At 34.8% G+C, this 14984-nt stretch overlaps 1 protein-coding gene across 1 annotated transcript; it reads right to left on the minus strand.

Annotated features, from left to right (window-relative positions):
• Nucleotides 1–8575: 8575 nt before the first annotated feature.
• LOC132172233 (splicing factor Prp18 family protein) lies at nt 8576–11780 on the minus strand. Its single transcript, XM_059583695.2, has 2 exons — nt 10820–11780; nt 8576–9123 (listed from the first exon to the last, which is right to left on the minus strand). Exons 1-2 carry the CDS (start codon nt 11654–11656, stop codon nt 8710–8712), a joined length of 1251 nt encoding a protein of 416 aa, XP_059439678.2. The 5' UTR covers nt 11657–11780; the 3' UTR covers nt 8576–8709.
• Between the last annotated feature and the right edge of the window lie 3204 nt (nt 11781–14984).

Raw genomic sequence — 14984 nt, forward strand, 5'->3', positions numbered from 1 at the left:
CCCTCTTGTGTGGACATGTAAAAAAAAAAAATTGAACCTATCCGTCAGATTTTAAACGTTAAAAGTGAAACAATGACGTTTATAACCATAACTTTTTTATAAAATTTCAAATAAAGAATAAAATATATATACATTATAAAAAAAAAATCACAAGGTGATCCACGGTTGGTCCACCTTGTGACCTTTTTTTTTTTTTTTTTTAATTTTTTCAATTTTTTTTAATAAAAAGAAATTTAAAGGGTAATTTTATCTTTTTAGGGGTTTTAACGGCAAAAATTGACGGAGATGAGTAAATTGATTGCAATTAAAAGTTCAGGGGGTTCAAATTAAGAGGTTTTGAAGTTCGGGAGCTTGTCATATTGCGTAATAATTCAGAAATCTAAAGTGAGTTACCCCTTTATGTTTTTATATTTTCCCTCACACTTTCTCTCTCCCTCACTTTTATGGGTTTGTAACTTTGTAGATGTGCTTTTGAGAATAAAAAATGAATAAAAATTATATTTAAGTAGAATAGAGTAAAATTTAGAAATTATTATTTTGTACTTTTGCATAACTGGTAGATAAATTTTTTTTAAAAAAAAATGGTGTTTTAGCCAAATTTTAACTAGAGAATAGAGTTAAAATTTGGCTAAAATTTTAACTCTAAGAGGTAGCTCAATCGGCTGAGACCACGCCTAATGAAGCGTAGATCACTAGTTTGATTCATCTTCCCCCTCCGCACATGTAAAAAAAAAAAAAAAAAAAGAATAGAGTTCATTGAGAATGAAGTAAATTTACTATAGGCCGTTAATACCAAACCTTAGGGAATCCCCTCGCTGGCCAATCCCAGCAGTAGCAGTACTCCCTAAGCAGTGGTGGAGTTACATGGTGCCTTGGGGGCTTCACCATGTTTTCTCCAAAAAATTAAAAAAATTAAAATTTTATCCTCAAATTTATTTATTTATTTATTTCTCCAAATTCTAAATGTTAGTTCTGCCTCTATTTCTAAGGAATGACCCCCGGGTACCCATGGGCAGGGATTGACTTGCTAAGGGGTAGGGGTGTCAAAAAATACCGGGGAACCGGAACCGGAACCGGAAAACCGGGAAACCGGTTCCGGTTCCGGTTTGAAAAATCTAAAAACCGGGTACCCCGGTTTCGGTACCGGTTTTTGGCACCCGGTTTTTACCGGAAATACCGGAACCGGGTTTCTATTTTATTTAATAATATTTATATATTATTATATTTATATATATATATATATTAATATTTTTTACACTTAGGTTTAGGTTTAGGGTATTTTAAAAAATTAAATTTTTATTTCTAAGGCCCAAATAGGCAAAAACAATGATTTTTTAGGATTTTTGGACTTTTTAAGGTTTATTTTTTAATTATTAACAAAGTCCTTTTAATTTAGACAAAGAAACTAATAGATTTTTTAAAAAATGGGCCAACCTATAAAAAAAAAATTAGCTTATTTTAGGCCCAATACCTAAAATAAGCCCAAAAATCAATTTTTTAAAAAAACCGGTTACCGGACCGAGTAATACCAGAACCGGCAGTAACCGGGACCCCGGTTAACCGGGGTCCCGGTTTCTCAAAATTGAGAACCGGGGTACTCCGGTTCCGGTTTTGGCCAAAAACCGGGAAATCGGACCGGGTTGACACCCCTACTAAGGGGGAGTTTTTGTCATTTTTCTAATTCAGATCCGAGCGCAAAATGATCATATGTTTGACTTGCCAGCACCGTATTCTACGAAAGCCAAATATGAAATATAGGTCGTGGCGATTGGAACAACGTTGAGTTATATAAGCTATGCTTCCCTCCATGCTCAACAGGACTAAGATTCTCTTCATACCGACCGTATGGGGTGGCCAAAACCACCCTCAGGCCCTTGGGGGTGGTCCGGCCACCCCCAAAAGCCCCAAACAAGAAAAAAAAGGTTTGGGGCTTTTGGAGGTGGCCGGACCACCCCCTTGGTCATGGGGGTGGTCAACCCCATTTTGGCCAAGGGGTGGCTCTAGCCACCCCGATCTCTTTCTCCACTTTTTTTTTTTTTTTTTTTTTTTTTTTTTTTATAAGAAAAAAAAAACAATTTTAATGCCCAAAACGACACCGTTTTGGGCTTTTTTTTCTTTTTTTTTTAGTTTTTTAATATTTTTCACTTTCTTTTTTTTTAAAAAAAAAAGAAAAAGAAAAATATATATATAATTTTAATGCCCAAAACGGTGTCGTTTTGGATTGGGGTGGGTGCTGTAGTTTTGGGCATTTTTAGAATTTCAAGTGGGCTGGGTAGGGGTATAATGGGCATTTAACGTTGAAAACTAACAGAAGGGTCCAAAATGAGATATTTGAAAGTTCAGGAGGGTTTGCAAAATCGGCCGGAAGTTCAAGAGGGCTTAGTGAAGTTTCCCTTTTTTTTTATTTTTAATTAGGTATATGGACACGTGTAGAGTTTTTAGGGGCGCTGATGTGGATTTCTGTCAAATTTTGGACGAAAATACCATCTCCGTCTTTATGAATAACCGAGGTACTACATGTGATAAAAACTAAAACCTATGAGACAAAAAATAAAGTTATTAAATTACATGGGGGCAAAATAGTATTTAACCCTTCGCCTAATTCTATAATAGGAATTTTTCCTACGAAGTTGGCTTTCGAAATTATGGTAAAAAAAACATAAAACAAAAACAAAAATCCTAAACTAATAACCCTGGCCACTCATAGCTCTCTAGAAGTTTAAATTTTGAAAATTAGTTTGATATGGAAAGCTCGTTATTTTATTAATTTAACTTCAATTCTTTTGTGGATTTGGCTTTCCTGCGCCGGCTGGGATTTCTTCTTAGAAGAAAAAACGTGAATTAAATAAAATAAAATAAATAAATAACCGTATTCCATCCATTAACTCTCTTCCTTTTTCTTTTTTTTTCTTCTCTCTCTTTTGGCCGTGAACTCCCATCCAAACCAACCCTCTCTCTTCTTCTTTGGGACCCAATACGACTCCAAAGCATACTTGAACTAAGGCCCTCAAATCCTCGGATGTCGTCAAGTTTGCACTAATGGGAATCTGACCCTCTATTTCCAACTACAGAGTAAGTCCAAGACTCTCCAGACAGGTTTGTTTTAAGGTTTAGTATTATTTTCATCCTTTTAGAAGTTATTATATATATACCTAAAATTCAGTTTTTGCGTGAAAAGATTCAATTTTTATTGATTTTTTTGGTGAAAGTATGGATCTCAATGTGCCAGTGAATAATAGTGGTGACAGATGCTAATGAATTTTTGTTTGAACATTCATATACAATGAATAAGACTTTTATATATATATATATAAGTTCTACGAAAGATTCATATTTTGCAATGAATTTGTTCTAGCATTTAATAACAAGACTTAAACATTCTTACACATTTTAAATTATTTTTTGAATAGTTATATGGGGGAGACGAAAATGATCATAATGTGGTTACTAATTATACGCCAAAGTTTGACATTGAGTTTGATTATGAACAAAAGGCATACAACTTTTATAATGAGTATGGACGAAATTGTGGATTTAGTATTCGTAAAGATTTGTGTAATAAAAGACAGGTAGACGACGTGGTGACTTCAAGACAATTTCTATGTTGTAAACAGGGATTTCGAGATGAATGAGAGTAAATGGACAAAAAACATATGAGCGAGCTAAAACAAGGATAGATTGCTAAGCACATATGAAAATTCGACTTGGTAAGAAAAATGAAAAATATTATATACATAGTCTTTAGCTTAGTCATAATTATGCTCTTTATGTTTCACAATGTGCTCACATGATGCCATCACAAAGGAGAATCTCACATGCACAAGGATTATAAATCAATGTGGCTGATAATAGTGGCATAAAATTGAAGGATTCGTATAAGGGTAGGCCAGCCGATGGAAGAGATGTTCTTGGTTACACCAAGCAAGATCATAACAAAATTCAATAATTTTTTTATATTTTATTTAACCTTTGATTTTTTCTTTTTGTATTTGTCTCTTGAGTTTTTTTTTTTTATTTTTTATATTTTTTGGGTGAAATCTGAGTTACGATAATTTTTGTAAATAGCATTTTTAAAGAATTGAGCGTAACAGAGAAGATAAATGCCAGGGAATTGGTGGAACCAAGAACATCTCTTCCATCAGCTTGCCTACCCATAAACTCATACGAATCCTTCAATTTTATACCATTCTCATCAACCAAATTGATTTTCAATGCTCGTGCTTGTAAGATTCTGCTTTGTGATGGCATTATGTGAGCACATTGTGAAACATGAAGAGCATGATTATGACTGAGCTCAAAACTATGTATATAATACTTCTCGTTTTTCTTACCGAGTCGAATTTTCATATGTGCTTGGCAACCTGTCATTGTTTCAACTCGCTCATATGTTTTTTGACCATCTCTCTCCCATTCATCTTGAAATCCTTATTTACAACATACAAATTGTCTTGAAGTTACCACGCTGTCTACCTATCTTTTATTACACCAATATTTACGAATACTAAATCCACAATTTCATTCATACTCATTATAAAAGTTGTATGCCTCTTGTTTAGAATCAAACTCAATGCCAAGCTTTGACGTATAATCACTAACCACATTTTGATTATTGTTCTTGTTCGTCTCCCCCACATAACCATTCAAAAATAATTTAAAATGTATAAGAATCTTTAAGTCTTGTTATCAAATGCTAGAACAAATCCATTGCAAGATCTGAATCTTTCATAGAACTTTTATATATATATATATATATATATACACACACGGGTCTTATTCATTGTATGCATGTTCAAACAAAAATTCACTATTATTCACCTACACATTGAGATCCATACTTTCAACGAAAAAATTAATAAAAGTTAAATACTTTAACGCAAAAACTGAATCTTAGGTAAAAAAAAACAAATACATCCAATAATAACTTCTAAAAGGATGAAAATAATACTAAACCCTAAAACAAACCTGTCAAGAGAGTCTTGGACTTACTCTGTAGTTAGAAACAAAGGGTCAAATTTCCATTGGTGTAAACTTGACGGCATCAACGGATTTGAGGACCTTAGTGCAAGTTTTTCCGTGTTGGACCACAATCAAAGAATGCTTAGAGTCGTTTTGGGTCCCCAAGAAGAAGAGAGAGGTTTGTTTTGAATGGGACTATGGGAGTTCACGACCAAAAGAGAGAAAAGAAAGGCCCTCAAATCCATTGATACCGTCAAGTTTACACCAATGTCACTACAAAAACTAGGCTTATTAGCAGCGACCCAAAGTCGCCGCTAATGAGCAAAAAGTGGCCACTATTTACAAATAGCGGCGACACGTGGCTGCTATTTAGTAGTTGCTAATAATCCGACAGTAATGCTAAATAGCAAATTAATGGATTCTACCAAATTCATAACAAATTAACTATAGCGATTTTGAAAAGGGAGGGAAATCTTAGCCCTTAGATGAGCCACATAAGCATGCAAAAAATAAATAAATAAATAATCTTTCCAAATTTCCTTACAAACCTTGGAGACAAAATTGAACACAAAACACGAGCCCTAGCCTTCATTCTCTACCATAGCCTTATGTATTTCTAAAACATGAGAGAAACACATGTTTTCTTATTAATGTTATTAAAAACATATGTAAGAAGTATATGCTATTAAAAAAAATTGTGCTTCTCACATGCTAAGAGACACATGTCATTTTATTAAACTGGTTTATATTCTTGCAATGGCATTTTCCTTATATTTAAATATTAATTAAATAATATTTATTTTAATATTAATTATATTTTTATTTAAATATCATTCTTCTCGCTTTTTGGGGTGCAAAATTACCGATTAAGTTTTTATATTCAAGATTTTCTAACATTCTTTTTTCAATCGATAATATGGCTAATCCATTGAATCTCTCTTGTGACATTATTGATATAGGTAGAATTTTATCAATTTTAATTTTGAAAAACTTCTTTATGCAAAAGTAATTGTAACAAGTATTGTCATTTCACAAGGCCAAAAAATAATATTTACCTACAACCTTGAAGAATGGAACTTTAAGATTGCATTTTATTTAAGAATATCTTTATTATTTTTTTATTCTCTTATTTATTGATATCAATTTTTAAGCCTTTTTTTATTTCGGAATGTGAATCAAATGATACTAATGCCTTTTTGAAATTAAGTTGGAGGCTTAATTTAAGCATATATATTGACGGCAATTAGGTCTTTAATTTTTTAATTTTTAATTTTAATTTTAATTTTTTTTAATTTTTTTATGAAAATTGTTTTATTAGGATTCATTAATTGTGGAGCCTTACTAAATTGGGGTCTTTTTTAAATTACTTATTTACCATGATTGGGCCTTATTTAAAGAATATTGAGGGTGATAAGGGCTTTAATTTATTATTTTTTTTATGGAATTTTTTTATTAATATTTATTAATTATGGGCCTTATTAAATTGGGGTCCTAAGCGGCTGCCTAATTTGCCTAATGATTCAGCTGACCCTGCTTTGCCTGCATGAAATGTTTTTAAAGAGCTCTCGAAATGAAAAGTTAGTTATGGAAAATTGTATCATTCATAACATATATATTTGTTCTAGAAAGTTCCTCACCATGAAAATACTTTCTAAATATAGTAAAGTACTATTCTTGGATTGGAAAAGCTCTATTTTATTATTATTATTATTATTATTATTTTTTAAGGTGATGAATATGAGAAGAAGAAGATGAAAAAAAAAAAAAAAACCATCATACACACTTCTCTAAGATACATAAAGAGAAGTCAAAGCAATGAGAGAAGTTTATAAGATGGTGACACATGTGGAGAAGATTATTTTGGCCACAAGAGAATTAAGATAAAATAGAACTTAGTACCGACGCCGAGATAGAAGCGCAACCATTGAAGGAGGCTTTGTTAAAAACTCCCATCAACAATCGCGCTAAGTGCACCAAAAAGTTAATTCGTGGACCGGTAGGTCTGCGATCATAGTCGCTGTCAAGATCACGAAGCCTGCGCAACCCTAATATATATATTCTAAAGAAGAATAAATTGTATCTCGATTTAAATAATGATATGAGATAAATATGTTTTGATATGAGTTTAAAGAAGAAAGTGTTTTAATAAAAATGTTTTAAAGAAAAGAACGTTGGAGACCTTACAAGACCTAATCATTGGTGAAGCTTTGGGGGCCCTTGGTACAGCAGAATTCAGTAGGAATCTTGATGTTTTTTGACATTATCCTTAAAGGAGATTCCAAGCAGGTTGTTGATGTCATATCATGGGAGATACTCTTGAAGTCTTGAAAGCTTTTAGAAGATGGGAGATTGGACATGTAAAACGGATGGCAAATGGGGCTGCTCATGGATTAGCAAAGGCCGCAATTAGGGAGATAGGTGAGAGGATATGGATAGAAGAGATTCCCAACACCATTTTTTATGTTGTTACCTTCGAGTAATTTGCTCTTTCTTTTTAGAGCTTTTCCAGCTCTAGATTTTTCCATTTAAGTGAATAAATTGAATTTTTATTGATTCAAAAAATAATCACATTTAACTGCTCTGGTAAACCTTATAATTCATAAACTTAAACTTAAGGAACAGTTAGAATTTAAATGAATACCACATATAAAATTACACAAGCTATAATGAAGAGAGCATAAACTTAAAGAAAGAATAGAAAAAACCGCATGTTCAGTTAGCTAACATATTGTACGTTTTTAAGAAAAGCACTAGTATATATACGCTAACCACCTAAAAAAATGTTTTCAAGGAAATCATTTTTCAAGTTAACGTTTTCTGCTGAAAACATTTTACGTCAAAATAAACAGAATAGCGTTATATTCTGGAAATCTCAAGAGTCAAGGAACTCCATACGAAGTCCCATAAGAGCATTTATATTGATTAATTTGTTGTTTCCCTTTTTAAACATGTAAGAGTTATATTCTGGAAATCTCAAGAGTCAAGTAACTCCATACAAAATCTTATAAAAGCATTTTTATTGAGCTCTCCAAACAAAAGTTAAATTTGAAAAGAAAAATTCTTTTATTTTATCTAATTTGAAGAGCCACTTTTAAAATGAATTAAACATCAAACTCTCAACATCTTTCTCTACTTTAGTTAAATTTTTCTTTTTTAATCTTCCTTTGCTCTTGCTTTGTTCTTGGTAGATAGATAAAAGAGAGAAAGGAAAATGAATATAGAAGCTTAAAAAACTAAATAACTTTCACGTTTTTGCTCTTTATATTTGGAAAGCTTTGTTGACAAAAAAATAAATTTGAAATAGCGTGAGAACTTGTTGAATTGCCATTTTTGTGAGTTTTCTCAAATTTTTAGAGAAAAAGCCAATTTTAAGGAAATAATGAAATGTTTGTAACTGCCTTTTCCCGAAGAAAAATAAATAAGTAATGCTATTTTGTAAATTGTTATACAACTGCCATACAACTGAGATGACGTGATAATAAGAATAAACCCCTATTATTATTATTATTTTTTTATATAATTATTGATTTTCATTGTCACATCAAGTTATAGGACATGTCAAAAAAGAAGTTATATGACAGTCATACAGTTGTCTACTAAATAACGTTACTCTTGAGTATACAAAAAATTGAACCAACTAGAAATACAAAGTAGTCGGACTTGAAGTAAAATTTCAACACAACATTTTTGCATGGATAGAAAATCAATCTAACATCCAAATGTCAGAGAGTGGAGTTACCATTTACATAATAGCTAGCTATCCTTTGAAGCAGGCATTATCCTAAGCCTTTCCTCAGAGGCTTCATTACCCCCAGAAAACCTCTCTTCTGCTAGCAGAGATTGTAAGTCACTACCATTTGCCAGGCTGTTGAACTCAACAGCTTTGGATGGCATTGTTGGGTAGCGTCGTTGGCAAAAGGTCATTAATCTCTTCACTGATTGCAAGTACTTCCGAGTAGTCTCATCGTTCATAATGTGAGCCACACTATTGGTGTAGATCTTCTCCCGGGCTGAACGTTCGTGGATACCAACCATAGTAACACCAATAGGCCAGGGGGCATTTCCAATGGCCATCCTAATATAATGGTCCATTGCAGCCAAGTAGTCTCGCCTCATGCAGCATTCAACCACCAATAGCAATGCTTGGCGAATATCATCAGGAAGAACCTATAAACAGAATTACCACGAGTCAATGCACTGTTCTTTATACAAAGGGAGCAGCAGTAAATAGTAATCAACAGTATATATATATATATATAACAAGGATCTGAAAAAGGAGGTTAGGAGGAGGGAATCCCTTTCATTGAGAAGTCCACGTTGGTGCATGATGCCCTCATTTGCCAAGCCAATCAACATCCAGACATCCAACGCCAGTGATTAATATGGCGATGTCTTGCTCAATAAAACTATGACTCTAATAGCTTTCTATGTCCAGGATTGACAAATTTCTAGTTTCTCCAGATTGGGAACAGCGTTTCCCAAACTTGATTCAGTGTCGTCTTCCTCGTCTCTTGTCATACCATTTTAGACCATTTTCTATTTTCTGCTCGATAGTGGAGGTATGGTTAAAGGATCATGCTATTTTAAATTTAAGAACATATGGCTGAAAGTTAAAAGGTTTTGTAGACTTGGTGAAATAGTAGTAGGACTCGTACCAGTGTTTTGGTACTCCCTGTTATGTCTTCAATAATAAACTTAAACAACTGAAGCTCGATTTAGACGAGAGAAAAAAGTAGACGTTTGAACAAGGAGGTCTTTGGAAATGTAGACGAGAGAAAAAAGTCCTTCATAGAGGAGATCCAGTCCATTGGTTTTTTAGAAGAGGAAAGGCCTGTTGTAGAAGAGGATGTCCACCTATATCTCTCCTAACAAGGCATTGATTCCAAAGCCTTGTATCCTTCAACTCATCAGGTTAAGTACAGTTACAAGTTTCAGGCTTTCTATCACAAGGCTCTCAATAGGGCCGATAATGTCATCTCCAACAACCTAACACCATGTTTTAACGAAGAGGAAAAACAAAAACAATAGCAACATTTATTTATTTTTTTCTATCGATGTATGAATACTATATTGCTTGCTCTAGAAGTAGCAGGGATATCTAGTTTTGCTGATTCACACTGGCCATATTGTACTTAAACAAAGAAAAATATTAAACTGATTAGCTCTTAATAAACCTTCAGCACTGACGTAAACCCAACAACCTTACGATTCCAAAGAATTTATGCAGGCTAAATCCACCTTCTTCCTCTACAATATAACAAGATAACAAGGCTCATTCGCACAAATGTAGTATTGTGAGCTTAAGTAAAACAGATATCTTGGTTGTTTTACACATAGAAGGTGGCAAGCACTGCTCAATTCAATTGCAAGAGGCCAACAGCAATATTCTCAAATGAGAAATGCTTCTTTGCATTATGGCGTCCATCTCGCCTACAGTAAAATCAGTTGTTTTTTTTTTCTTTTTCTTTTTTTTTTAATTAATGATAGATAGAGCATGCCAACTCAGCCGCGAAATGGACCCCAAAATGCAAAGAAGCATTTTTTCTTCTCAAATATCAGTCACGATAATGTCAAATAGTTTACTCACCCTAATTTATACGTCGTAAACAAGTTCTATCAACCTAATTCTTAGTAGGCGTATTCACAATCCTAGAAAAGCCACATTCATAGCTACAAACAAAACTATATTCCCCAACTAGTACCAAGTAAAAATGGTAGGTGGGAGGGTTGTAATTGTGTTGATTTCCAGAAGTTGATCTTCTGGAGAGAATTGTAATTGTGTGTTGGTGTTATATAATTTTTTCATTTATCCAAAGATCTATATATGAATTTAGGTATTTAAGACCAAAAACAAAGCACTCACCTTCTTCCTGCAAAATTTGAAGAGTGGATTCAGATACCGCGCACACTGCTTAAAAGTGGCGACCATGGACTTCCCCTTGGCCGTCCGCTTCTCGGAGTCGGCCATCTCATCCAATTCCTGGTTCCACTCATTCAACAGCCTCTTGAAGAACACCAAAATCTTATCCTCCTCACATAACTCCTCAAAATTCGCCTTCATTCGCTTTGAATCCTTATCCACCGCATCGGCGCCGCTCGAACCACCGTCGCCGCTCAACTCCTCTTCCCCGCCTCCTCCGTCCCTGTCCTCCACCTTTCCGTCGTCGCTCTTGTGCCTCTTCCTCTCGCTCAGCATCCCCGATCTCTGCCGCTTCCTCAGCTCCGCTATGTCGCGCAGGAAATCGTTCGTTTGCCCCTCGGTCATGTCGCTGTCAACCTCGAACGCCCCAGCCTTGAGCACGAACTTCAACCGGTCGAGCCGGGCCTCGTCGTCCTCCCCGAAGAGCGTGATCGGCTGCTTCAGGAATCGGAGTCTGCGGATCACCTCTTGTCTGGGAAGGACGAGATTGTCTATGTTCTGCTCGTCGGTGAGGGATTTGGAGGCGGTAGATGTCGAGGCCGATGACGCGGCAGTAGAGTTGTTGGTGGTGGCGGTAGAATTGTTGGGATTCGAGGCGGTTGTGGTGGTGGAGGTGGTGGATTGGCGGTGGGCTTTGGCTTGGAGCTCAAGTTTCTCTTGCTCGCGGAGCTTCTGGATCTGTTTCTGTTCGATCTCGGAGCGCTTGAAGACTCGCCTGCCACCGGTGTTCTCGGCGAGGGACTGGCGCTTCTTGAGGAGTTCCTGCTTCAGGAGGTCCATCTAGGGTTTTTCTCTGATCTAGGGCTTGTTTGAATTTCGATGATGATGTGGAAGAAGAAGATGAAGCGGATATGGAGGGTGTTGAGGTTCGGATAATAATTAGGTTTTATTTCTGTTCTGGATAATAAATTAATATGTTGATGAATACGATTCTATTCATCAACATATTGTATTGTATCCTGGGGTGTAAACGAGCCGAGCTTGAGCGAGCTTCCCTTGTTCAGGCTTGGCTCGTTTAAATTTTACTCGAGCTCGAGCTCGAGTCGAGCTTAAGGGCGAGCCAAAAAAATCGAGCTCGAGCTAATAATAAGTCGAGCCGAGCCAGCTCGCGAGCTGGCTCTTATATTTAATGTTTTTGTTTTAAATTGTTTTTTTAACTTCAAGTACTCGGCTTAAGAAGTTAGTTTGCATATGAGCATTTGCTTAACCTAACTAGTCGAGTATGGAGCCTGAGTCAATACAGCAAGGCATTTGGTTTCAAAGAGAGAGGATATGCATCCTTTTATAGATAAGCAAACTTAAAGATTGATGTTTTCTTAACAATGTGGGACAAGTTAACATGTTGCATTCAAACTGCATTGGGACAACGCCACTTACAAAAAAATATTTTTTTAACGTTTTTCTCTCAATCCCCCTCATCAGTCACAACAGATCTTCCACCTAAACTCTCATTTCCCACTCTCTCACTCTCACTCACCAAACAAGTAGTGATAGTGTTTGAGTCTGTTTGATTCTTCAATAGTTTATACCTTTCGCAATCTCCCTAAATAGTTTCTGCTTGATTCTTCTTCCTTTCGTTTGGATATGTTCTAATTGAATCAAGGTCTTTTTAATGATTGCTCTCTCTCTTTGATCATGAAGGGTCTAGAATTTTTCATTCTCTAATGCTTAAATATAAATGCAATTTTAAGGTTTTAATAATTATGAGATTTATAATTAATTATGTATTACTTAGTTTATATATATATATACACACACACACACACTCGAGCTTATACGAGCTGTTCACGAGCTTAGCCGAGTCGAGCCGAGCTTGCTTCGTTTAATATTCGAGCTAGGATTTGTGTTCATGAAGTGCTTCATTTAATATTCGAGTCGAGCACGAGCCGAGCTTATGCGAGCCGAGCCCGAGCTTGCTCGCGAGACGCTTCGCTCACTTAACAGCCCTAATTTATTTGTATCAAATGAAATAATGAGATTAGGTAGTCTATTTCAGCGTTACAACCAAACAATGGAATATGACTAGCCAATCTATTCCCAGTGGTAATTAATCCCAGTGGTAGCTAATCTTATTCCAATGGACTAGACAATCTGCGAACCAAACGAGGCCTTAATTTGCTCAAAGGAATTAGTACATGCTTAATGAGAAGTGTTAGACTTATAAATAAATTTTACAGAAAAATTTTTATAAACTAATGTGGCATAATATGATTAGGTTTTTTAAAATTTGAACTTATCTTGTATCCAATCATGTTATGTCATATCAGTTTGTAAAAATTTTTCTGTAAAATTTGTTTGTAAACATAGTATTCCTCCATGCTTAATTCCTATTCCACTTCCATGCTTTCTCCATTCTTAGTAGGAATCAAGTTCCGAGATGGAGATTTGGACCCGAACCCATAACCAATTTCTAGCCAAGGTGATCGTTCATTAAAAAAAAAAAAAAAAAAAAATGATTGATCCTTACCATATCATATTTTTAGGATTTTCAAAGCCCCTAAATAACTGTGTAAGCCTATAAAAAAATCTTTAACTTAACCTGTAACACCCCCGCTAAGTTAACCAACCTATAGTTAACTTGGAGTGTCTCCCTAAGACTCATTCACTAAGTAAATAAGTCACAAGGGATTTAACTAACAATCACAACAGAATAATTCTCAACTTAAATTAAGATAACACATCTAAATAAATCCATTGTTCAATGATTATCCAGAGCAAAAACTAAATCTTCCAAAATAATTAAACTTAAGTCAAACCATTACAATCTTAAATATCCTCAAAACATCAATATCAAAAGAAACTCTAAAGTAAGTAAAGTCTCAATCATCATAATCAATGTTAGTCTTAACCATATAAATAAGATAAATAACATTGACCAACTCGCATTGAGCATCATCGTCACAATGCTCCCACATGTTCTGTAGGCACTTGAAATCTAAAGCCTCAAAAGAGGATTCTGACTATATCCTCCACAAATACAAATCATCTCTACAGCATCGCCATCTAGTTCCTGGCTAGCTACGAAACACAATTGTGTTCCACAGGTAGAAAATACATCAAGTGTAAGTCCACCACATGAAGATAGTCACATAATTTGTGAACTCATGATTTTGCACAAAAGGTTTATTCCATATTAAAATGTAACATCGTGTAAGACAATTGTTATCAGTAAGAGAATATGAATATGGTATAAATATATGGATACATGATAATTCTGATAATACCATCATAGCTCAACTCTATATGGTGTATTCAGGCCCTTACCCCTTCTTGATAGGATTTGCGTGTTCTCGAAAGAACCTCGGGTACACACAAGTGCCTCGATGTGTACAAACTAGCAGTCATTATCACATAGTCCGATCGGATTTGACCTAGTTACCCATACTGCTAACAATGCTGTATATCATAACCACTATGCGTGTATGGCTGCGCGTGGTTAATCAGCCGGCCTCTTAGATCTAATGATAAATCATAACTTAAACTGGACCATATAGCATTGTTCATTTAATGGTAGCCCATGACACAAGGTTTTGTTTACTGAATGCACATGTCTTCACTGTACTTTACATGCGTGCAAGACATTAAATACTTACACGAATTTCAATTTATCTCGTAATCACAATTACATCATATGCACAAATAAGAGAGTTCATATATTCATAAAATAGACTTCATGCAATAAAAGCCTTGCATTTTTTTTTTTCTCATTCACATCGAAATAATATGCTAAAACAGTGTCAATCACATAACAATATCCATGTGAGATTCACTCACTTGAATTGTGGGGACAGTTCTCAAAACCAACATTGAACTCTTCAAGATGGATTTATGCAAAGACTAATGTTAGACAACTCTCTCGGAACAAAGACGATGACCTAAGATCTAAAAACTAACAAAATAGGGTTCTAAAAAGGGGTTATCATTGATTTTGGAGGGGTTATGATCAATCATGCTGAGGGAGAGATCCTGTTAGAAATCATCATTACTTATCAAACATACTTGCTATGGTCTCAACTCATTAAGATAATATAAACAAAACACAAACACTTAATAAAATTCAAGAACATAACCCTAATAACACTAACTTACGGTAAAAGATAATTTAAAT

Source organism: Corylus avellana, chromosome 1 (assembly GCF_965113065.1).
Source record: "Corylus avellana chromosome 1, dhCorAvel1.hap1.2, whole genome shotgun sequence".
Classification (NCBI taxonomy): Eukaryota; Viridiplantae; Streptophyta; class Magnoliopsida; order Fagales; family Betulaceae; genus Corylus; species Corylus avellana.

Coding starts and splice junctions, on each gene's coding strand:
- LOC132172233 (XM_059583695.2), bottom strand. CDS start 11,656: ATGGACCTCCTGAAGCAGGAACTCCTCAAGAAGCGCCAGTCCCTCGCC. Junction 9,124..10,819: donor TCAAATTTTGCAGGAAGAAG/GTGAGTGCTTTG, acceptor TTCTGTTTATAG/GTTCTTCCTGATGATATTCG.